Below are 23,823 nucleotides of genomic sequence, written 5' to 3' on the forward strand. Positions count from 1 at the left end.
CAGTAATCGACAAACCATTACAGACTTTTTTTAATATGAAACTATGCCAAACTACACACTACACCATTATGTTGCAAATAAACTTGTCTAATCATAACCAAATTTAGTCTTTTAAAAATACACAGTACAAAAAAAATATTTGTTCTTTGGCATATTTGGAAACAAGGTTTCACTCAATTATTTTTTTCTTAACTTTCTTCACTCAAACAACATTATGAGAAAAATATTTTTTCAAGTAAGCTTTGTTCCCCAAACCTGTTTGCATCTTTTTGTAAGTCACAGAAGTTCTCATTCAAGTAACGAACAATCTACATCTTTATTTAAAAATAATAATCTATTCTTAAAAAGAAAACTCCATGATATCTCATAAATATATTTTAAATCTCAAAAAGTCTGAGGAACTAAAAGGATGCTATTTTTAATGCATGCCAACACATCATCCCACATTAAATGTTAGTCACTGAAATCTGCAGTGCTTCTGTCTTTAACTTCCAAGTATATAAGGGGTAAGATACAGATGGGGCTTGGAAATGTTCCAAGGAGAAACCAAAGTAACGGAAGATGTCAAAGGGGTGTTAAGTGTTTCAGTATTTCAAATGCTCTCTAACATTAGCGGCAGATGGGTACAAATGTTTAACAGGTAAAATTTAGCCTCTAATCTTTTAGGTTACAGATTTTAAGGCAGCCAAATACTGTAGGTAGAAAAAGTGTCTTCTCAGACCAGTTTTTAGATTTTGTAACAGAAAGGCATGCTTACTCCCAGCTCAGTCGGTTCCTGCTAAGCATAAAGCACCAACAAAACTCAAAAGACACCTTAATATTTTCCCATTATTCACTGCTTCAATCAAAAAGTGGGTATCTCGATATCTTTGTACAGAGCTCTAATTGAGCCTGTTTCTTTACAGACCAAAGGTTTCTAGATCTTTGACCTTAAGCTGAAAGCAGAGTCAGAAGCCAGTGGGAGGTTTCACTGTTTCTCCCAATACCCAACCTAATGTTGGCCTATGCTGATCTCACCCGTCATTCCTTATGCAAGTAATTATTTTCTTATACAAAATGGAATTTAAAGCAGCGCTTCCAACTTCAGTGTGCATTTATTACAGACTGAAGCCAATCCCCTCCTGTAAACACCCAGGCTGACAGATAGTCCCACTGAGCCTAGCAGAGTTATTTCAGGACATAAACACTAGTAGAATTGGGAAAACTAGCAAACAGCTGCAACACAACCGGAAAAAACAAGGAGTATATGACAACCAGAATGTTCTTCCCAAATGTAGCACAACTCTGCTTACATCACCTCCAGCATTATTAATTATTCACTATGGCCAGGAGAACAGTCCTAAATATAATTTTGTGTTTGTCTTTTCATTACCTGAGTCTCTCTGCAAAATACTTTACCCCCACTGCTAAACTGTTTTCCAAATTACTGCAGAACCAAGCAAGCCAGGAGTGTTTAGCTTCTGTATATTAGACAAATCTATTCAACCATGAAATAACACACTAGCAATAGTATTTATCCTTTATAAGGACATAATTAAAATACTTTCTGTGGACTTGGAAAGAGAGGATCAGAAGGACAGCTCCACACGAAGAGGCTTTGAAACACTGCTTCAACATCGGACACTAGTCTTGCATGCAATAAACCAGAGCCCAAATAAAAGTCTCACCTAAGAAAACACCCCACAAGATCAGTGTTTGTATGGTGCTAATAATGACTATTATAGCCGTACCTAGAACCCCATCCAGAGCTACAGCACTATGCTTTACAAGCAAGTTTTAAGAGTCTTTGAGCCTATTTATGCACACAATTAGATCTTCACTACTCGAAATACAATGCCTACCAGAAGCATTAGCAACCCTAATATCAATTGCCAATTTAATATGCTTCACAGGATTGGCTTACTTCCAGTAGATACTTGAAGGGATCTTTTAGATAAACAGTTGGATAGGCAAACAAAACCAATGCCATAGGCAAAGCGAAAGATGGCTTCACAGGATAGATCACTTCAATGCAGATTTAACAGGGAAAGCAGTTATTTAATCATAATGACAATATAATGCAGAACCAAATCTGAAGAGGAAAAATAAAAGTAACAATGTTCATGGTCATGACGATTCTGGACTTTGGTCTTTTTGTGACAGACAAACTAAGCCCCTTCGGATAGTTTCTTAATTATTCCCTCTTAGACAGATTATCTTCAGAGTCAACCATTCCCCCCAGCCATGCCCAAGGATGACAGAAAACATGCATAAAAGAAGGTCAAGTTTCTTAGTTTGTGAGCCACACACATATATATATAATTTCTGAATTTGAACAGCACTGAATGAAATTCAAATTATTCATCTCAAGTCTTGCAATAGGCCTCTTTTGCACATAAACAGCTTGCTATTGTTGGAAAGTACATAGAAATTTAAACTAGAAACTCATCAACTTCTAGAAATCAGCATTCAATGAAATTGAAACATAACAAGGTTAAGATGTTGGGAAAAAAAAAAATCAAGTTAGGTCAAATAATGGTGTATTAGAGATTATTTCCAAGAGATTATTCCAGAGATTATTCAGCTAAAACCGAATTCAACAGAAGCATGCAATATCCACACTGTCTAGAAAGACAGGCTACGTAGTTTTAAGATCTTTCTGGTCCATTACAATACGTTCATTCATTATGCATCAGCTACTATGTGGCTATTTAAAAATGCCATTTCAGAAGAACAATCTCTAAATTCTGAGAAATTTTTCACAGTGCTGGAAACAAGTGGGCTGTAAAAACCACCACTCTCCTTGAAGTTCACTGCCATCTAAAAACAATTCCAGCTAACAACTTGCATTTCCTACAACAGAATTTTAATTAGAGATTCTGCTATTTCTCTAGATACCTTGATAGTATATCTCTCTCTATATATACAATGTAGTGAGAAACACTACCTTACTAGTATGTCATAAACATGACTCCCTGTATGTTCAGTTTATGTCAGTGTTAAACAAAATGTCTAGAAATCAACACATAAAATTAGATGTTTCTTAAAATAAAATGCAATTTTAAACATAAAAGGTGCAGCAGTAACAAAAATTTAGAGCTGAAACAGTATATTGGAGCAGCCATTTAGGTATTTTGCACATTAGTCAAGTATTTAAAAAAAAAAAAACCCAAGAAAACACCCATACAAAAAAAAAATCCACCACCTTTTCAGAAATCTCAAAAAAGTAATTCTAGCATTCAATTTTAGATTGTGACTGAAGAGAGCTCAATTAACACTTATTACTCCTAACTAGGTTTGTTTCCGACATGTTCCATTAGAGTTATTACAGAAAGTCAATGGCACTAAAATCATAAGAGAGTTAACCTGACCCATTGTTTCCCCAAGACTCAAAGCTATTGTTTTCCTTGTTTACCCAAGGCAGCTTTGCAAAAGCAAGATGACCTGATGCTCAGACACATTATCTTTGAGAAAGTGCAGAAGAACTAACCCCACCAAGTAGATACAAAGCGTGTACTCCACTACTTCACTTATTCAGCGTCCTTCAGCCACTTAGCTAGCCACTGGAGTAGTATTCTCACAGATTATATGCTGTAGTTAAATTTACATCATCACATATATTAACTGCTCTCAAGCTTCATCTTAAAATGTCCCCAAAACCATTCCGGCCACCAAACTACACAGTCTTTTTCAATCAAACAACACTGAAGGGCTCTATAGTCCTTGTGAGTAATGGGGTAACTTCCACGGATCAATCTGCCTACAAATACACCTCATTTAATTAAACAAGTGTCTTAGTCCTGAATTTTCCCCTTCTTGAATTACCGCAAGGCAAATTCCTTGGTACAGTCAGCCCATGGAAGCAGAGCATGCACACGCGGTGCTAGAAAAGGCACATCATCACACTTCCTCTCTCAATACCATCTCCTATTCTGAACTTACGTTTCTTGCAGCCAATTTTCATACATCATAACTCCAAACATTTTCAAGCATGTGCCATACACATGAGCATTTGTAACAGCTGTACGATTTTGCAAGGTAGTCAAAATAGCTAGCCCAGACAGAGGGAGTCTGAAGGGTTTAGGAGACCCTCTTCTAAACGGCTCTGATCTACAACAGCTTTGATTCACAATACAGGGAAAGGAAATGGGAGAAAGATGAGAAGTAATGTCCTGGATGTCCAGCTGTTTTCATGTTTTAACTGCTTGCTGTCTGTAACTATTCCTTTAGGACCTAGGAGCTTCCAGCAAACCACCTCAAGCAAGTCTTTTGCTGAAGTAACAATCAAACTAAACTAGAAGAGTCCAATTTTTTTGAAAGATCTTGGTAAACCTCAATGTAGAAACCAACAGAAATGTTCAGATCAGTTTGTTCTGCATCACATACCAAGAGTACCTAGAGGTCCAGGTTTACAGGTATGAAGCATGGTGCAACTCTGAACTGCACAAGATGATAGTACTAGATCCATCAGCTAGTGCCAGAAGAAGTGGATTCACTCCTCTTCCAGGTAAATCTCTCATCTGCACAAAACCACAGCTTACTCTTGCCACATGTACCCATCACATCATACTACAATTACTAAAGCATCTCTGATCTCAAACAAAACATTAATAGAGCACTATCTACTCTAATTTTTCATATCTCTCAGACACATGAAAAAGTGCTTTGCAGGGGGCAATTAAAAAGACTGAATGTATGCACACATGATTCTTTTGATAATTTATCAGCAATTAAATGCATACTAGATTAGGAATGCATGATAGAAATTTTGTTATTAAAAGAACCCCCAAACCCAAAGCAATCAACCTACTTCACTGAAACAAGATAATACACAGGACTCAGCTCAGAAGAACCCAAGAAACAAACACACACAGTGAGGAAAAAAGTATACACAGATTTTAAATCAGATACCAGGGTCAACGCATGGCAGAGACAGAAGAAAATCAGACAAAATTGTGATGTTTGTCTTTAACTTGTACCCATACCCTGAGCCTACTCACACAGGCTTTCCAGAAGTGCACAAAGAAAATAATCAAACACATGCATGTGCATCTTTCTGTTTATATCAGATTTACATAATACGTAGGAATTCCAGGCATGAACTTTTGAAAGAGCTTGAAGCTACCAGCAATAAGAAACAATGATTTTGAATCAAGCTGGCCTCAGTCAAGCATATGGAAACATTTCATTAACTGATGCTCTAACTCTGAAAAGCATTTTATATAAAACTTTTTTTAAAAAATCCAAACTATAAGCATGGAGTTCAATATATAGTATCAAGTGAGATACAAAAAATGAGTAAGGGGAAGTTATTTTGTTTAGTATCTCTTTTCTTCCCAATTGTAATATTCTGTACTTCAAAAAAAACCAACTTCAAAGCTAATAGTAAAACATTTCTATTGCAAGGTGAAATACAATCCCTTAATGTCAATACACAATAAAGATTCCTTTCTAAAAGCATACATATATGCTGGTGATAGGCAAACTTATGCTGAGCATTGAGTAAATCTTATCCTGTGCTTGTTACCAGGGTATCTAAGCCCCTTAGACGTTTTGGTGGGGTTTTTTGTTTTGTTTGAGGTTTTTTGTTTGTTTGTTTAAGTGCTCAACATAGCTTTGTGAGACAAATCAGAAATAAGTTTGCCAACTCCCAGACAGAATTGTTTTTCTGATCACAAACTACACAGGATGCAATGTTTACAGCTCCGTACTTGAAGCAATCTAGGAGAGAAAACAGAGCCCATGATCTACCAGGGCAGCACCATACACAGCTAACATGAGTTTCAAAAGTTCATACACAAGGTTCTTCAGAATACTTGCAATTTTCATATGGTGACACTAACCTGTCATAAATCCAGTCCATGTTATAGTAAGCTTGCTCCCAATTTTTTTTTTTTTTTTAAATTTTTTTGACACAGCAGTAATGTCATATGGGAGGGTGGAGTTCATTATCACATGGAATCACAGTTACTCTTTAGTTAAAGGATAAAAAAAAAATAAAAATAAAAATGCACCAGTACTCCCTCCAAGAAGTCAGTCAAAATATTTCAAAAAACCAAATACCTTCATAGCATTAAATCAGGTCTTGTAACCCAAACTCAGCTAACACGCTTCCTCATCTCCCTGGGCCTGAAGCCCTCAGCCCGGCCAGGCGTGCAGGTGCAGAAGAACAGGACCTTCCTGCCTTTGTTCCATTTCACTCAGAATTGGCACAGTTATTTCAACCTGGCACTTTCCTTCCTGACTCATCCCAAACACACAAACAAGATTTTCCAGGGCTAATTCAGGACAGTCGGCCCATATCATCTCCATTAATTGCTACAACAAAACTGAACCCTCCCTGTAGCCCCAGTGAAAACTGAGACAAGCCAGCTAAAAGCTGCTATAGTAAACCACAGGTGGAACCAAGGGGAGGAAAAAAAAAGTGTTTTTCCTAAAATCCTCTTATGTTTACTCATTTTTATTTGTCATTTGGTATAGTACTAGAAACTACAGTCAGCCCTACCAAGCAAAAGAGTAAAACATTGCCTATCATCAAAATAAAATGGTTAACGTCCCTCACCCATGAAATAGAACACAAACCCGTGTTTTTGAAGAAAAGCACTGATGGGAGGGGGAAGGAAGAAGAAAGGCTATACCTACTGCAGCCTCCTGGACACATTTAAACACTGCCCTTCACACAGAGAGAGTTCTTTCAACGTTTCTTGCCAGCCATTGCTCTTTCCTCAGGAGGTGATCAGTTTAACTTCACCAGTCTTTTTTGACTTATTTCATGACATCTTCAAACCCGCCAGCACAGAGCTCCCAGTGAGCGTTCCCAGCTCACTCAAGACATCCTGCCAGCACCCGGAGACACAGGCAGCTACAGGGCACTGCTGCTGAATGCCACGGCACTCAGTTTGCTCAAAAATCCTCAGTAAAACAAAAAGAAAATGAAATGCTAATGTTGATCGTTAATTGAACGAAGCAAACAAGAACAGGAACACACCCAGAAAGCGAAACTTCTTGCAAAGGAAACTGGCAGGAGTTTTTATTGCACTTATAAATGATGCAGCCAGGTTATTTTTCAACGGGCCTGATGAAAGGCAGGAGGAGAGAGACATGAAACAACTTACGGTTCAGGATCATGTCAAGCACATGAAGCTTCTCAAACGTTTGCAGGAGTACAAGAAGTAGAAAATGCTTTAATATCAAACTTCAAAACTGAGGGGAAAGGGCTGTTTTACAGTCTGGAGACTACAGTCTGGAAACCTGAGGCTTGCCTCCAGATGAGGAGAACAGCAGCAAGAGGCAAGGTTTACTCACAAAAGAGCGACTAGATTATAGCGCTAAGTGTCTCTGACACTCACGATCAAACAACCAGCCTTCTGGACCAGCTGAGGTTTTTTGTACAGAAGGAAAGCATACACGCAGCTAATTGGGACCAGGCTCTGAATCCCAACTCATTCTTTCTCTCAAAGTTTATGAAATGGAAATTTTTTCCCTGCCCATTGCATACCTAAACAACTCTGGAAGAGTCCACATGTGGCATGATGGCCGCTGAGGCCGACCCAACACTGCTCACATGCTCGCACCCACTTACAACTGCACTACCACTGGGGCAGCAGGATGGAGAGCCAGCACAGGGAGCCAAGCCAGCCAAAACCTAGCAACTCTTCTGCCAGGGTAACCTCCAGCTCCCCGAGCACATGTACCCCCAGTTTCCCAAGCATCAGCGCAGGCCCAAGGAGGAAGGGGAACATCCAGCACTGGGAAGACGGGGCCACATCAGCTCCATGTTAAGCTCTCGTGGAACCACACTGTCAGGACAGGAACAACGTAGAAAAGAAAATTGATCACACCACTTTTCTTGATAATCCAGAGGCAAATCAACACCAGTAGTGAAACTTTAGCTAGGAGATACTTATTCCCATTCCACAACAAGGTAAAAAACCAGAAGGACTGGGGAAAAAACAAAAAAAACCCAAACCAAACAAAAGAAATCCCACAAACAAATAAGCAGACTTGCTTATTTGTGTTGTTTACCTGCACTGGGTGTGTGAGACAGAAGAGCACACAATGCAAGCTTAAGAAGCTGCCCTTTAGGAGTGACATGCATGGGCAAAGCACCCTTGACATTTCTGCTACGTAAAAGAGAAAATTAAGTTACTCCTTTAGCAAGCTGGACAGCATTAAGTCTTTACGTCCCCAATACTGGCTTCATCCAAGGGATCTAACAATGAATCCATCAAGACAGATCACCATCTCATTTTGAAGACTATTTTATCTCAAGGTCTTATTAACTCTCTGAAGTAAAGCCTGCTTCTAACAAGTGATGAGATGACCAATTAAAATATCCAACCTGATAGCAATACATACTAATTGATGCACACATGTCCTAGAAAAGAAACTGTAGGGCAGTACAGGACTCTGCGATGTTTGAGGATCATGTCAAGCTATGATTCAAATGAAGTCACCCAATATTCAGAAGGATTTCCCAATGTTCTCTTGACATATACCTTTTAGGGGTCTTGGAAGTCTAATCTAGAGGGTACGAAGACTCATCTTAATATTTCTCTTCATACAATACAGTACATAAAACACAAATGTATCTAAAAGTAGTTGGGCAACCAGTTAATTTTGAGAATTAGAACAGGAAAAAAAAAAATGCATGGACCTACAGCAGATTAATAGGGCCTATCTCATGCCCTTCCACAGGAGCTGCAGCCTTCAAGGGAGGGGCAGGGAATCCTTCCTGACCTGGAGAGCACTTTCATGGCCGCTTGCACTAGAGCATACTAGCTTAGTTTCTTCAACTTCAAGGCTTGATAATATTTTCTGGTCCATCTCTCTGCAGCAAGGCCTTCTGATGTCATTAACAAGTCTTGCCTCGGAAGACTGAAGTGCAGAGTGCCTACTGGACCCTGTCTGCCAAGGAGATGCAGTTTTAATATTTAAGCCAGGATATAATCAGACTCCACATTCTGCAGACATATTCTTTTCATAAGCATTGATATAAAGGTTGACTTTGATGAGTAATGCATATTTTGGCACAGGAAAACGAGCCACCTTCCTAAGAGGAGGAAGCACCTTAGACTGCATAGGACACTTCTACCAATGAGCCTGCACTCAAGCAGCATTCAGTTACAATGGTTTCGTCTACCAAGAGCAGTCTAGCAGAGCCTGATCTATTGCAGGAGCTGCAGATAAAGTTACAAGGACACCACTAAACTTAGTTGGTCTTCTGAAAGTGTAAACCATGTTTTACATACAGAGCAAGATGATGACAACGTATCCAAGCCAGATGGTATAGTGGCACATGGTGAACTCAAAGAAAAACAACAAAGCAAAATGAAGACAGTCTTCTGCTGAGTGCTCTCTGCCTTGTTTTTCATGTAAGTGTTAATTAATAGATCAAATAAAATATCCTCAGTTGGGCTGTAGTAACTATTTACCTTTATGTGGATAATGCTACCCCACATTTCAACTTAGCAAATATATTCCCAACCTTGCACAGATTTATGCTTAACTTTAAGCTGTCCAAACATTGTATGCCCCTTGGACCAGCTCCTATCTTATGATCAAAGAGTGCGCTCTACACAGAGCTCAGACTACAATCTCCTTGAAGCCCTTTGTTTCTAAACTCATGCAACCACCTATTTTAACCTTTGGACTTCAATTATTTATAATCACAAACTACCATAATTTAGCAATTTAGAAATATATGCAACTAGGAAGCTAAACTGAAAAAAAGCAAACAGCAGCAATATTCCTCAAAGATTTTGCAACGTATGTAATATAGCTAGAAAAAAAAAAAAGTATTTCTTTATATGCTTTAAACTGGCAGATAGAATAATACAGTAGATAATGAATACTAATAATCACACATAAACTGCAGATATCTGTCAATGTACTGAATTCAAACCATAAACAGAAATGTGAGTATAGCTGAGATGTAAAAGCCAAGCACAAGAAAAAGAATGAACATAACAAATGAAATAGTACACGTTACATAAGTCAGCAAAGGAAGTGAAAGAAAAAACATCACAGGATGCAAAGAAAATATTAAAAACAATAGATGCTGGATTTACCCAGCCCATTAAAATAAAAAGGTAAGAATACATGGAAGAAATATTGTACTTATACATACATGGATAAAGCTTAAGAATACAAGCCAAAGAATCTACAATTAAAGGGTTGAACAAAAACTAATATGTAGTCAAAACGAATAGAGTCATTAAAACAAGCAGCCAATCCAACAGTAAGGAAAAAGTTTAAATAAAAAAAATTAAAAAACAAAAACAAAAAAACTAACCAAGTATGACTTTCTCTCTCGAGTCTTTGACAATCAGTGGGTGAGGAATCCCAGAACCCCAGCTATGGTCTTCAGACAGTACCCCAACCTGCAAGCTGTCAAAGTCAGGCATTTCCAGACTTCTTTATCTAGATGGTGAGGTACAGCAAATAACCAGTAGCAGCAATGGTGGCCTCCAGCCCACCATTAGCAGTGGCAACTCTTGGTTCTGTCCTGAGCTGGACACAGTTTGGATAACACTACAGCAACGTGTCTTACAGTCTGGAAACTTTCCATTGAGATGGCTTACCTAATCAGATGCTGTCTTATATTAAAACAGGAATTAATTTTATCCAGTGTTAAGGAAGGGAAAGTCAGGAAAGCAGAGAAGCCATGGGAACCTGAGGACAATGTCAGCAGGTGACAGGGACTATCAATCTCCCTACCAGCAACTAGGAATCCAACCTCAAAACCTTAAAGGAGAGTCATCCTTATGCAGATTTCAAATGGACATCACTGAATTATTCCAAGTTTTAGGATGGGTCAGACAGCAGTGTTATGTTCTCTCTTCCACCATCAGCCTGCCAAGGGTCCCTCTCCCACCCACAGTCCTAAGATGCTCCTTGCCTCCTGAGATATGAGGAAAGCCACAGCACTGCAGGAGAGATGATGACACATCCCCTTATGCAATGTTGCGATCCCTCAATTATCACAGGCTTACTACGAACTCTGTCTGTAATTTTTTTCCCTTAATTTACCAAACTAACTAGAACCCTTCCAATTCCAGGGGATGAGAGCTATTGTGTTAAATATCTTTCTCGTTTCACCAAGCAGCTAACAAAGAATCTATTAATTTTCTACCATCTTCCTACTACCCAGTAGCTGACCTGAAATCAGGCACAACTTTCCACCCTTTCTCAAAAATTATCTGGCGGTAAACTTAACTTCAATATATGATAACTGTACTACCTGCCAATATACTTGACAGTCTCCCAGTTTGCTTTCTTCTTTTTTCTGTTTGTCACCCACTGGGCTGGTCTTAGAAATATCTTCAATTAAATCAAGACAATATTAGGAAAATGGCTCATACACCAGTATTATTTCACTTTATGATAATAACTTTAGTGTAATAGTCAAGTGCTATATTTAATTCAGCTTCTTCAGGTTAGTAATTACTATGTGAAGGGAATGAAAACAAACTGATGGATACAGGAGTCCAGTTTGTCTCTTCTATGCTACTCCAGAAGGCTTGACACGACTCACTTTGAAAATAATTCCATTTAAACAAAATATTACACACGACTAGGAAATGGATTTAACGAGTAACGGTGAAAAACCTTGTACACAATACCAAAATACAAGGTTTTACAAAAAGTCACACACACACACAAAAAATAACAACAGCAGCAACAATGATAATCAATATTTTATCTTGTAGTATTTAGAAAACATCAAATTTGATTTTTATATGAGTGCTATACTTCTGCAATCACTGCAGAAGCAAGAATAGCTTTCTTTAAAAGGACCTTTAAATGCAGTTTTTATTTTATCAGTCTACTTTGCTTTGCACAGGTTGAGGGATTAGATTTCCCTTAGCCTGTCTACGAACACTGCTGTAGGCATACATTCTCTAATAATAATTATGTCTTCCATTGACTAATTCCAGCATCTATATTAGATCGACCCTCATTGCTCATACCAACTTTCTGTAGATAAGATTTCTCTGGACTATGCAGTAGATGGAGCAAGAGTTTCATTGTGAAGTGCTTTCATAAATTTTCTTTGTTCCTGTGCATGTTATGTCCATCACTGGAAGAACGAACTCTAAAAAGCAGCCAGCCTTGTTCATTTAATATCAAATTAAGAAAAGCAAATTTGAAAAGCTATTATACATAGGTATGCCTGGTAAAGGCTACTCAGAGACAATATTACTAATATTTTCTGTATACATCTCATTGTATTGAATGATTACAATTGTTATTCCTTCTGGAGTCTGATCTTAAGGAGAAAATACTATTTTAGTAATGACATTTTTCTGATTTTTTTTTTAACCACCAGTAGACAGTCTTTACTGTAATAATTGAAGGGGGAAGAAAATCTGATTACTGTTGGAATAAAAATTACTAAATAAAAACCCAAATGCTTTAAAGAATTCTATTACCTTCAATCGATAATATTATCTGGAATAGAGATATGAGTAAATACATTACACATTTAATCCATTTGTGGAAAACAACCATATCCTCTGTAAGAGCTCAACGTAGCATTTAACAGGCTAAGGTAATTTCCACGGCAAAAATCAGACTCTTCTTAACGCGCGAGATTCTCTGAATTTTTGAGCTATGCCTCTGCTTATTTTAAGTAATGACAGAAACATCTAAGAATTAGAAAGATACTTATATACAACTGAAGCCAAACATGCACTCGCAAAAGGAATTTCAAATATTTACTGTTTAAGCACAAGTAATTTACACTGCTGCCACACGTACTGCAGTATGCCCTACACTTCGCTTCCCCAACTCTGCAATCCTCGCACATTAAATTCCTCGCGTATCTACTGAGTTTATGAAGAAAATCTCTCTCTACAAAGAACATTATAAAATTCTATGGCCTTTCTAAGTAATCATTATAAAGCTTTGGTTACTCTCTGCTGTTATCTGAGAGAAGAAAGCACAGTAACTTTGCATTTCCTTCCCTCCCCCCTAGTAGAGTGAGGAAAACACAGTCTAACTGACGAGTATTTAAAGTTGTAACAATACTTTTTGCTAATAATTTCAAGAGCCCCTAAACCGGAAACAACTCCCCCCAACTCACCCACAGCAAAGCACTTCTTCACTCCCTTTAGCTTTACAATTCAGATTATTCCCATACTAAAATGCTCCTTGGGATTCATACAAAAGGGTATTACTTGAAGGATAAACAGGAGCTACAACTACATAGCTTTAGTAAAGCTTTGTATTGGTTTTGCTTATGTCATTAAATGAGCAAAACTGGAAAAGGTCCCAGAAAGAGCGAGAAGCATAAGGAAGCTGGCAACAAGTACGCAAGCTCAAGCACAAAAGCACGTTAGCAAGCAAAATGTGGGGGGAAAACAAGGTGGGGGGGGCAAGAATGTGATAAGATAGGAAATACAGGTATTAAATGGCCAGCAACTTAATGAACATGGGTAAATGGAATCTCAGAAAGATGGATATTGGGAAGTATGTAAGGATAAAGCTGCTGTGATGGTAGGTTATAGACTATCACCAGGTTTAAAATAAAATTAGTCAAATATTTGAGGGACTAAATAAGAAAAATCGTCCATGTGATAACCTTTAAAAATAAGATTACAAATAAATGGCCTTTTCCCCTCTGAAAAAAGGGGACCGCGTGGAGACAAGTAAAAGATGTTTTACTTTATTTTTCTTTTACTTTCTTCCTAAGTATTGGGTTAAGATGGAAAAGATAAGAACCAACACTGGGAAAAGGAGGAAGCCGGGAGGAAAGCTTCCAAGAGAGCTGAAAATAGCACTCTAGCGCAGCAACTAAGGCTGTGCCTCCACTTACAACAAGGTGCGTGTTTTACTGCATCATGAGTAAGGCATGGTTCCTCCCAGAGAAGCACGTTGGAGCAGAGGCACTACAGGTTTTACCACGAGGTTAGCCTTGGGCAGGAGCCTTTACAGCAAGCCCTGCTAGAGCCTAATCTATCCAAACCTAATCTGTTTTCTTCAACCACATCTGCCTAATGAAAGATATCACTTCTCTCTAACAACCTTGCCTAATTTTGTCTCTGCTTGAGTTTTTAAAAGTTATCATGCACTACTATTAGTTTATAATACAAAAACAATTAGACTTTGTCACCAGTAATATTATCATTATCTGCTCTTGCAAAAGACTGCCATGGGCTATCCAGTAACTCTGTATGTTCAGCTACGCGAACATCGATGTACTACACAAGTGCTTTCATCAGAGGTGAAATAAAGTTCTGTCTTATTATTCGAGCTATCCATGTCACAACTATGTATGTTTAAAATACCGTTCTGCAACACTACTGGACAAAGCTCCTTATGTTGAATCAATTAAAATATATCATAAGTTTGGATATCATTCTGTGCTCTGATTAACATTTTTCTACTTTTGTGAATTCTACAGGCCACATGTTTAAGTGTAAACCAGGATTATTCTGCTTACTGCCAACACACCACTAGGGTCATGGTGAACAAGGCAGACACTGATCTGAAGTCATGAACATGTTTCATTCTCTCCTCAGTATAACTCAACTATGTTTATCAATCATTACCAGAGAAATCATTAGGACTATGAACACACATATCAGGGTATTATACTTACTGGGCATTCAAAATGACTGAACAATTTACAGAATGTTTTACCGCTCGTTTTTTTGGCAAGTGCTTCTTTAGATTTGCTATACAGCTTAGAAGTTAAAACAATGAAACTGGCTAAAGCTTAATGTTACCAAGAGTCCTCTTTCTGATATATTGCCAGTCTTTTGAAGAATACAAGTGTGAAGAAAATAATCCTTTTTTTTTTTTTTTTCAAAACACATTGTATTACTGTATTGTGAATGTAGGTTTCTACAACGTCTTACATTTTTATAAAACGTTGCAAACTTGAAATAGTTTGCACGCAAAGGGCCAGGAGTCATTGGTACTGAGCACTTAAATCTTGAACAGCTCAGCAGGAGTCTTTACAAAAGTCTTCTTGATCATAAGCCATGTTAATGCTAACCAAACAAGTGGCGAGCAGACCACTTCTCATTGTGAGAGCCACAGCCTACACCTAAGGTGTCCCAAGGCAAGATAAAAGAAGGAAAATTACTTTTTTCTGGATCCATATGAAACAAACAACAGAATACAAGAACTTGAAAACACACAGACAATGCATTCATTCCAGCAGAAGAGAGCCTGCTTTCCACAATGATTTAAGTGATGTAAAGTGACTGTCGATCAGCAGTCCTGATAAGATGGAGAATTTTAGAATAACATAATGATCTTCCATTCTACAAAGATGCACAGAAAAAGTGCGCTTTTGAGTTTTACATAAATACACTCTATTGATCAATCATTACAGCCTAAGCCGTGGCACTGCTCCATGAGCACGTCTGGTTCATTGCTTTAAAGGTTAATTGTAGCCCAGCTGAATTTAACTGTGCAGACGCCTTACTGCGACTGTGAACATATGTCTTTCAGCATAAGTTGGTGTTTTCTTTGAAAGTATACATAAAGAAATCCCTGACAAAATGCTCATCTGGGGAAAAAAAAAAAACCAACAAACCAAACAACCAAACTTTTTTTTCCAACTGCCATCTTAGTTCAAAAAGAAGCAGGATTATGATAAGCACAGAGACTACTTTCCAACGCTTTTGCCTTAAACTATTTTACCATGATAGCTGTAGCGTGTTTGGTCACTACTTCGAAAAAAATAAGATGAAACGAGCACAGGGAAACCTGCCTTAAGAACAAGGACCATCTTATCCTCTTGGAATTTTTAACCTTAGATTCGCTAGGATGCTCACCAAAACTGTCTAAGCTGCATCATCGCATACAGCTATGAAGTCTTAAACTGACCTTGAGACCTCAGCAATCCTTTGATTTTACTATTTTACTAAGTTATTCACAGAAAAACAAAAAAAGGAGAAATTTTCTTTCTTAGATGAAATACAACTGGCCCAATTTAAAGCTCAGTTTAGCACTGAGCAGAGACAACACACAAAAAAAGTTAATTTAGAATGTGAAAAAAGTAGATTTTTTTGGTGATTCTGGAATTCTAGAAAGATGAAAAAAAAACCCCAAAAACACAAAAAAGCAAGCATTGTGTTTCCAACAACAAAAAAATTTCATAGATCGTGTCATGACCACAATACAAATAAGCTAAGTTTGAAACATGTTACTGTCTCCAGCAACTTACAAGTAGAATATTTAACCTGGAGAGCAGCACAGAGCACAAACATCTATTTAAAAAAAAAAAAAAAAAAAGTTGAAGCTACTAAAAGATAGTATCTAAACAGAAGCAATAAAACGTTTTCTCTGATATCACAACATTTGAAAAGTTTGCTCAAACTCTTAAGTTGTTAGTAGGCCAATTTGTAAGAATTCTGTCTTAGGGCTTTAGTTGCACCACTGATGTCTAGCTCCACATCAATAGTAAAATCATCCCTCCTTTTAACAGGATAGTTTCTCAATGAATCTGCTCTACTGGAAAACAGTCTTTAAAGTTCTCTCTCAAACCTCAGTAAGATATTAAGGCTAGATCTATACTAAATTATGAGAACAAGAAAAAAAAACTCTGCAAGTGCAAATACAAATCACTGATTGAGAACATAATTTTACAGAAATCACTGTATCTGCACTTAAAAGAAAAATGAAATTACTACTTTTTCTGTGTTTAAACTATTGATATCGATTAGAAGTTAGCAGGAGCTCCCTCTGCTAAACAACAGCAATTGTGATGGTAGAAACTTACGACATTTATAGTAGAAACATTAATTTCCAAATATAATTGGGTGCCATGGGGGAAAAAAATCCTGCCTTTACTGATGATTCAAACATTTTATGTGCAGAGCTAGAAAATTTAAAAAGCTATATTAATATAAACAGTAAGCTTGCGTGATCAGAAGAATATGATGGTAGAGACCCCACCGATAACAAGGCTCCATGGAACATAATCTCCTTGTTCTGGTTCAGCGTTTAACTCCACTGACCATGTAAGTACAGTTTTCAGAGCGCCAACCACAAACAATCTAACTTTATGTTTACCTATGAACCTCAAAAACCCCATGAAGTATGAAATGAAACAAGTAGTACAACCAAACTGCATTAACTCTTTCTGAACTTTAACACTATATACTCTTTTACGATGCCTAGAAAGAACACTGAAGTGTGAAGCTACGTTTTCACTCATTTGTTCCAAAATATTTCTCTTTACAGAAGGAAAATGAAACTAAACATCTGTATCACCTGTCCCATGACTCTCTATGATTCACACGGAACGTTAACTTCAAAATGGGTAACATACTTCATAACAAAATGAACCTTGCTCTCTTCATGCATAATGCTCTAGCTAAACATGTGTTTTTCCCCACGACATAAGAGCTTGCTCAAGACCTGAACCAAACCAAACCAGAAAGCCTGCACAGAGAAAAGACAAACCTTCAAAATAAGATTAGGAGAACATACTCTGTTCTTACCATTGAAACAAACATATGACCTAATGGTGTATTTATGATCAAGGAAAATAATCTTACAAGGGAAAAACACAAGCATTCTCCACTTTGCTAAGGCCTATCTCCTGTGGATAAGACAGACACAGCTGTACTCTTGAACCCATAAGTCTTGGAAACTAGGCCATTCTTCTGCTTAAGGCACTGAACGAAAGAATTCTTGTCAGATACTTTCTCCCACGCCCCCTCTGTCCAAATCAAAACCATGTGTTCTTATTGTGCAAAAGCAAATCCAGAAGGAAAAAAAAACAGAAAGAAATTAAACATTGTATAATTATTATTACCCCAACCTGACCACTCCATTCCATCCTCTTATCTCTTGCCCTGTTCAATTTTTTTCTCTTTAAAATGCAGCTGTCTAGTAGCCTCCCCTATCTGAAAGTCATCCTTAACCACACCCACTTTAGCTGGCATCCGAGACATCACCCTTCCCTCACTAGCCTGCAAATGGGTGTGTGTGTGTCAAAATCATAATTATTTGTATGATAATGAAGCAAATCACATGATCATAGGTCACTATTATCCTTCCTTAAAACTCCCTCTGCCATGACAACTCTTAATCATTCTCATATGGCACTGGCTAGGTAAGATAAACCACAATTCCCACATTCCTCCTCGACTCTGGCCAGTGTTATGATCCAGCACTCCCGCCTTGTTTGTTCCTTCTTCTGCCATAAACATGCAAGACCTCTGCAGCAGAATTAACCAACTTTTATGTGTCTGAAAAGTATAAAGCAAAAGAATACTTTAAAACTTAGCTAGACGGGTTACACCACAACACAAATAAATAGTAATACCTTCACAAATAATAGTAATACCTTCAAAAGATTAAATTACACTTACGGGGGGGGGGGGGGGGGGGGAATCTATTCTTATGCCAGACAGAGATCCTTATGTCGGAAAAAGCAAACAACAGTATTCTCATTTTTATTAATTTTACTAAAGCAAGTTGTATACAGCCAACTCTTGAATCTACAAGTTGTTTCTTATAGAGAGCTCCCCAAAAACATTTAAGAGAATATATTACCGACGTATTTCTTTTGCCTTAATTCAGGAAAACCATTCCCCAATTTAATGACGTAATAGAATACAACACAATATGAAGGGAAAAACATAAAAGCCCCTCTTTCCTCAATTAATACCAACTCAATGAAAACAAAAGAATTACTCTAGTTCAAAGCTTTTGATTCCTATCCCTCTTCTCCTCCAGCCTCAGCAGAAACGGGAAGCTCAGATCACCCAAACTAACACCAACTGCAAGTGTTTGAATGCACTGAAACATTACCTACTGCAGCCTACGTAAAATGTATCAAGAGGAAGCTGTAAATAGTTACATGTACAAAATCAAAATACAGGAAAATTATTATTTTGAATACCACTCTTACCCCTCACTTGAAAAAATAAATCTGGTAATAGGCATGAAAACAATCTTTACTGTACTGCCTCCACCCATTAATTTCCCCAAGTTTCCCAATAAACTGTTCAATAGGAATAAGTGTTTGACAATCATATTCTATTTTGTTTCCTCAAACATAGCTTTCATGAAAGAGAAATAACATTTCCAATGAAAAATATTTACGGACATACGCTAAAAAAGTTAAACATAGCACTAGGAGACGTAAAGAATAGCAAAAAGGAAAAGAAAAAAAAGGGTGTGAATTTCTGTAACGCAGACCTATCAGTTACACACATACTGACTGTTTCACAACCACTCTTTCCCTCCACCTGTTGTTTGTCTGTTGTCAGCAGCCCCTGTACCTTTCACTCCAGCTTTCTGATAAGACCTTATCAAGTAATCTGCTGCATGATCTTATCCCTTCTAGACTATTTTCAAAGGGCGCTGTGGGATAAAAGGCACAAAGAATTATGGAAATACACACATTTTTCACCCATCCCACCAGGAACTCCCATAATTCCTCAAGGAATGTATATTCTTACGATAGGTGCTATATCCAATTCTTATAATATTTTTTTTCAAATGACAGAACACATGCTTGCATACACTTACTGAGAAAAGCATATGTTGACATTTTATTTATTTTCTATTTTAAAGAGCACTGAAAGCAGCTGCCAAGAGACAGGGGGTGGCGGTGGTAGGGTAGTTCCCCATGATTTCATGCAACGACCTCATGCCACGTGCAAAGCACAGCTGGACGCGTACGTAGGTTTGTACTCAGAACCATCAATCAGCTCTCTCCGGGATACAGAGCTACAGTCTGTCCCTTGAGAGTCACACAACGGAGCAACATTGCTGACATGGCCACGCGTATGAGACGGAAAAGAGCGCTCTCCTGAAGATGACCATTAGATGCAGAACTTAGGAGAGCCGTGCTAATATACGTACTTGGGAATTGGAAATATGCACTACAAAGATGAATTTATTTACCAGGCCAAAACCACTCATAGTTACGCTGCTCTTTAACTCCACACTCTTTCCAATAACTTCTCCCTTTAGTTGCAACTTCTTACCACCTCAGTTACCCAGAGCTTACTAGCTAAACTTTGTGCATCAAGACCCATCAGCATAAACACTTCCCCAGTCCATTAGTCTTTATTAGCAGGAGGAAGCACATTAAAAGTAAATTAAGAGTCTCACCTCACCCTGACAGAGTCCATTTTAAATCAAGGAATGCTGCTGTTCAGAAAGCCAGCAACGGATCACCTCCTCCTCTATCCCACATTTGCCACTTTAGCAAAAGGTCTTACCTAAGGGAGACCACGGGTAGCAAAGAGGGCTTCCCGAGGCTCCCCGACAGGCAGAAGCGACAACCTCCTTGAGATCTCTGCTCCAAAATCCAGCAGACGCCATAATAATGACAGCAGTAGAATTACTTTGTGCAGATTTGGGAACTTACTACTGCATGGCTCTTTACTGTTTATCTGACTGGAGGATTATATTCATTAGTATTAGGTTACAGACTTACACCAAGATTTTCAGGAGCAAATGTGCAATTTTGAGTATTTTGATATCCTGTACAAATCTGGGTTTTTTTAGATACCCAATGCACTCTCTGAAATAATAATAAAAAAATCCTTACTTATCTCTAGGTGTCAAAATAGAGCATTCAAAAGTAGCATAATATTTTCTAAATGAACTACTAACACTTTAATTGAAGTTTTCATTCTACAGAAGCTGATGACGTTTGAGAATATTTCCATTTGCCTTGTGTAAATGTACTTTGCAAGTCTTATGTACTATATTACTGGATATATGCATAAATATTTCTTATCCCTTCCTGTCATCTATCTCTCATCTACGTTCCTATATACATTTGAAATGGAGACTCATGAGTAACATGTATCACTCAAACCTGGACTTTGTCATTTAATTAAATCTAAACTTTCATTTTCATCTCAAGGACTTGCTTTCATTCTGTCACTAATACAGGACTCAGCAGTTCATGAAGAGTAAGGACAGACCAAATGCACCTACTTGCTCTAAGCTTTAACTAGTAACCAGGCTGATATTGCTATGTCAATTAAACTTCCACTGAGTGACTGATATTAAAAGCTCCTTATAACAAGACACCAAGCTAGGGTTTCACTTCTTTAACTACATTATCTCATTTCTGTTACTTTTGTCTTCCAAACCCTCTTCTCATATTCACTTTTCATTTCATATAATTCAGTAACCTGTTCAGCAGACACTGCTGCTTTGGCTTGTACAGTAACAAACATTATGAGCTCCTACTGTTGGCCAGAACCTCTACAGATTGATCAAACAAGCATCTTCTTCAACCCCTTTCAACCCACCAGGCCATCTTCCTCCATTTGTTACTGATCACATTCCACCCAAGTAGAAGTTGGGCGTGATTGCACACGTTAAATTTCATATGACTCCTTTTTCCCCCCTGCGCCTTCTGCCACCTTCCCAAAGGCAACGAACAATATCTAGCACACGTTCCAAACATACCTCTTTTAATATTGGTCCCTTCACCTAAGACGAAAATTTCACACCTCCCATACTACCGCCTATTTAAATAATCACCACCAATGGACAGGACCAGACATGGTTCAGGATTTTAAGATTTCTCCGGTACACCATCTATCATAACCAAGACCGGTTATTTTCTGCGGGCAGACCACCAAAACGGAGAACAACGCTATGCTTCTACTCCATCAAGTCCGGGCGGAGCAGAGGAAGAGCGCAAAGATGTTTAAACAGAGCACAAAGGAAGATACAAACAATCAACTCGGGAGGTACCAAGGACACGACGACAGCCTCTCTCAGACGCAACACAAAGCAAAACAGAGGAAGGCATACAGTAACAGCAACGCTGGGGACCATCTTCGAGGTGCAAACCAAACAAAGAGCAAGTACGGCTGAATCCCAGAAGGCGAGACGGGGCCAAGTGCTAGGCAGTTCGAAAGCTCACGAGTGGGTGCCCCGACCCAGGCACTGGGGTGCCCGGTGTGGGGGACGCGCGAAAGCAGGGCAGCCCGGCCTGCAGCCCGCAGGGGCTAGAGGCCTCTCCCCGGCGGGGGACCGAAGCCAACCGCCTGTGTGCGCCTACAGCCGCCGGCTCCATCCAAGTACATATACGGGCGGCCCGGCCCGGCCCAACCACGCGTGGAAGGTGTCGCCCGGCCGCCGTGCGGAGCGGCAACCGGCCGCCGACCCTGCGGGAGGCCCGGGGCCGCGGGCGGGCTGGGGCGACGTGGAGCCCAGCGCGCCGGACCCGCCCCGGCAGCGCCGCATGGAGGAGCCTGAGGCGCGGGCAGGCGGCGGTGCCGGCCCGGCGCTGGGGAGCGCCCGGCCCGCCGGGCGAGAGGACGGCCGCGGCCCGCCCACCCCTCGGGCACCTGGCCTGGACGGCAGGACAGGCCGGGCCGCCGCCAGGTGCCGGGGAGAGGCGGCTGCGGAGGGGGCGGCGGGCGGGAGAAGGGGCGCGGCGGAGGGAGGGAGGGAGGCCCGGCGCGGCACTCACGTTCTCCGTGTCCCGCTCGTTGACGGTGGGCAGCGGCGTCCGAGTGGACATCTTGTGGGTGGCGGCGGCGGCGCCGCGCCCGGCGCGCTGAGGGGAAGGCCGCCCGCTCTCCTAGGCCGCGGCGGAGGCCGCCGGCTGCCCCCGCCGGCAGCCGGGCGCACACGGCGGGACGCGGGCCTCCTGCCGCGCTGCCGGCCCTGCTAGGCGCCCGGCGCCATGGCCTCGCCCGCCCGGCCGACCCTCCGCCCGCCTCGCCGCCGCCGGGCTCCGCGCAGCTCGGCCGCCGGCTGCTCCTCCCTCCTGCCCGCTCAGGTGAGCGGCCGGCAGCGCAAGGCGGCCGCGGCGCCTCCTCGCAGCATCCGGCCGCGGCACCGACTCCTCCTCCTGCCGCCGCTGCCCCGCGCTCCCTTCCCCGTCTCTTCCCTCCTCCTCCTCCTCCTCCCCGCCCCCGCCCCGCCGCGCTGGGCCCGGCCCCGCCGGCCAGGCTCCGCCGCCCCGCAGGAAGCGCCGGGCGGTGCGGGCGGGCGCGGCAAACGCGGGCGGGAGGCTTTCGCCGGCGCCACCGTCCCTCCCGCCGCGGCACCCGGTCACAGGTGGCGCCGCGCCGGGCCCAGTCGGGGTGGGGGCCGGCCAGGAGGGCGTGCTGGGCCCGGGCCCGAGATGAAGTGGGCCGGGGCAGGTGCGCTGCTTCGTGAGGGAGGCCGAGGAGAGGCGGCGTCCCGGTGCCCCTGGATCAGGGCCCGCCGGCGGGGCCGGGCACGTCCTTCAGCCTGCCGGGATGGGGGAGGCCCGGGAGGAGGCCAGCAGGGCTGGGGGAGTCAGTCGCCTGGGGAGCCCCCAGCCCCCTTCGTGAGGGACGCGGGACGGGGCCCACGGGGGTGCTGGGGCCCGCTGTAGCTTGGCGGGTGGCTTGCCACAGGGACTCGCCCATTACCAGGAGTCGGTCTTAGAAAGGGCGGTGGGGCAGCCCCGTCCGCCTCCCGCACGGCTCTGAGTCCACAAGTCACAGACTTTCTGGAGGCTCTTAAAACCCTGTGTCAGCATCTGTGCAAATCAAGCCGTTTATTTGTGCGCCCAAGCCAGCCAGCCAGCCTCCTTTACCCACTTGAAGCTGAAATGGGATCAACAAGACTCCGTGCGACACATCTATCCGCTCGTGTCCGACTGGCACACAGTCCTCGAACACTTAACCAATGACCTCATGTACTTAAAATTAGAACCATACACACATTTTTGTCTTTGAGAAGTTACTAGTGTTTACATGACAGCAGCTTTTGCTATAAAACCAGCCAAACCCTTCACCAAACTCTAAAAATAATCTGTAAAAATAAAAAAATAACCTCCCCTGCACCAAAAACAGAAGAAAAACAATGTGCCTGAATTTCCATTGCAATATTTTGACAGATTGTAGTTGAGGCTGT

General features: G+C 40.9%; 1 protein-coding gene across 5 annotated transcripts in view; it reads right to left on the reverse strand.

The window, feature by feature from the left end:
- Positions 1 to 22,735, reverse strand: part of MARK1 (microtubule affinity regulating kinase 1) — a 60,489-nt gene extending 37,754 nt beyond the window's left edge. For 4 of the 5 annotated variants that reach the window (XM_050893095.1, XM_050893093.1, XM_050893094.1 and 1 more), the window contains exon 1: positions 22,403 to 22,735. In XM_050893095.1, coding sequence (XP_050749052.1) covers positions 22,403 to 22,453 — 51 coding nt within the window. In that variant the 5' untranslated portion in view covers positions 22,454 to 22,735. Of the gene's footprint in view, positions 1 to 8,718; positions 8,806 to 22,402 lie in introns of those variants that run through there. The other variant, XM_050893091.1, reaches the window with a different exon arrangement.
- Between the last annotated feature and the right edge of the window lie 1,088 nt (positions 22,736 to 23,823).

Source organism: Gymnogyps californianus, chromosome 3 (genome assembly GCF_018139145.2).
Source record: "Gymnogyps californianus isolate 813 chromosome 3, ASM1813914v2, whole genome shotgun sequence".
Classification (NCBI taxonomy): domain Eukaryota; kingdom Metazoa; phylum Chordata; class Aves; order Accipitriformes; family Cathartidae; genus Gymnogyps; species Gymnogyps californianus.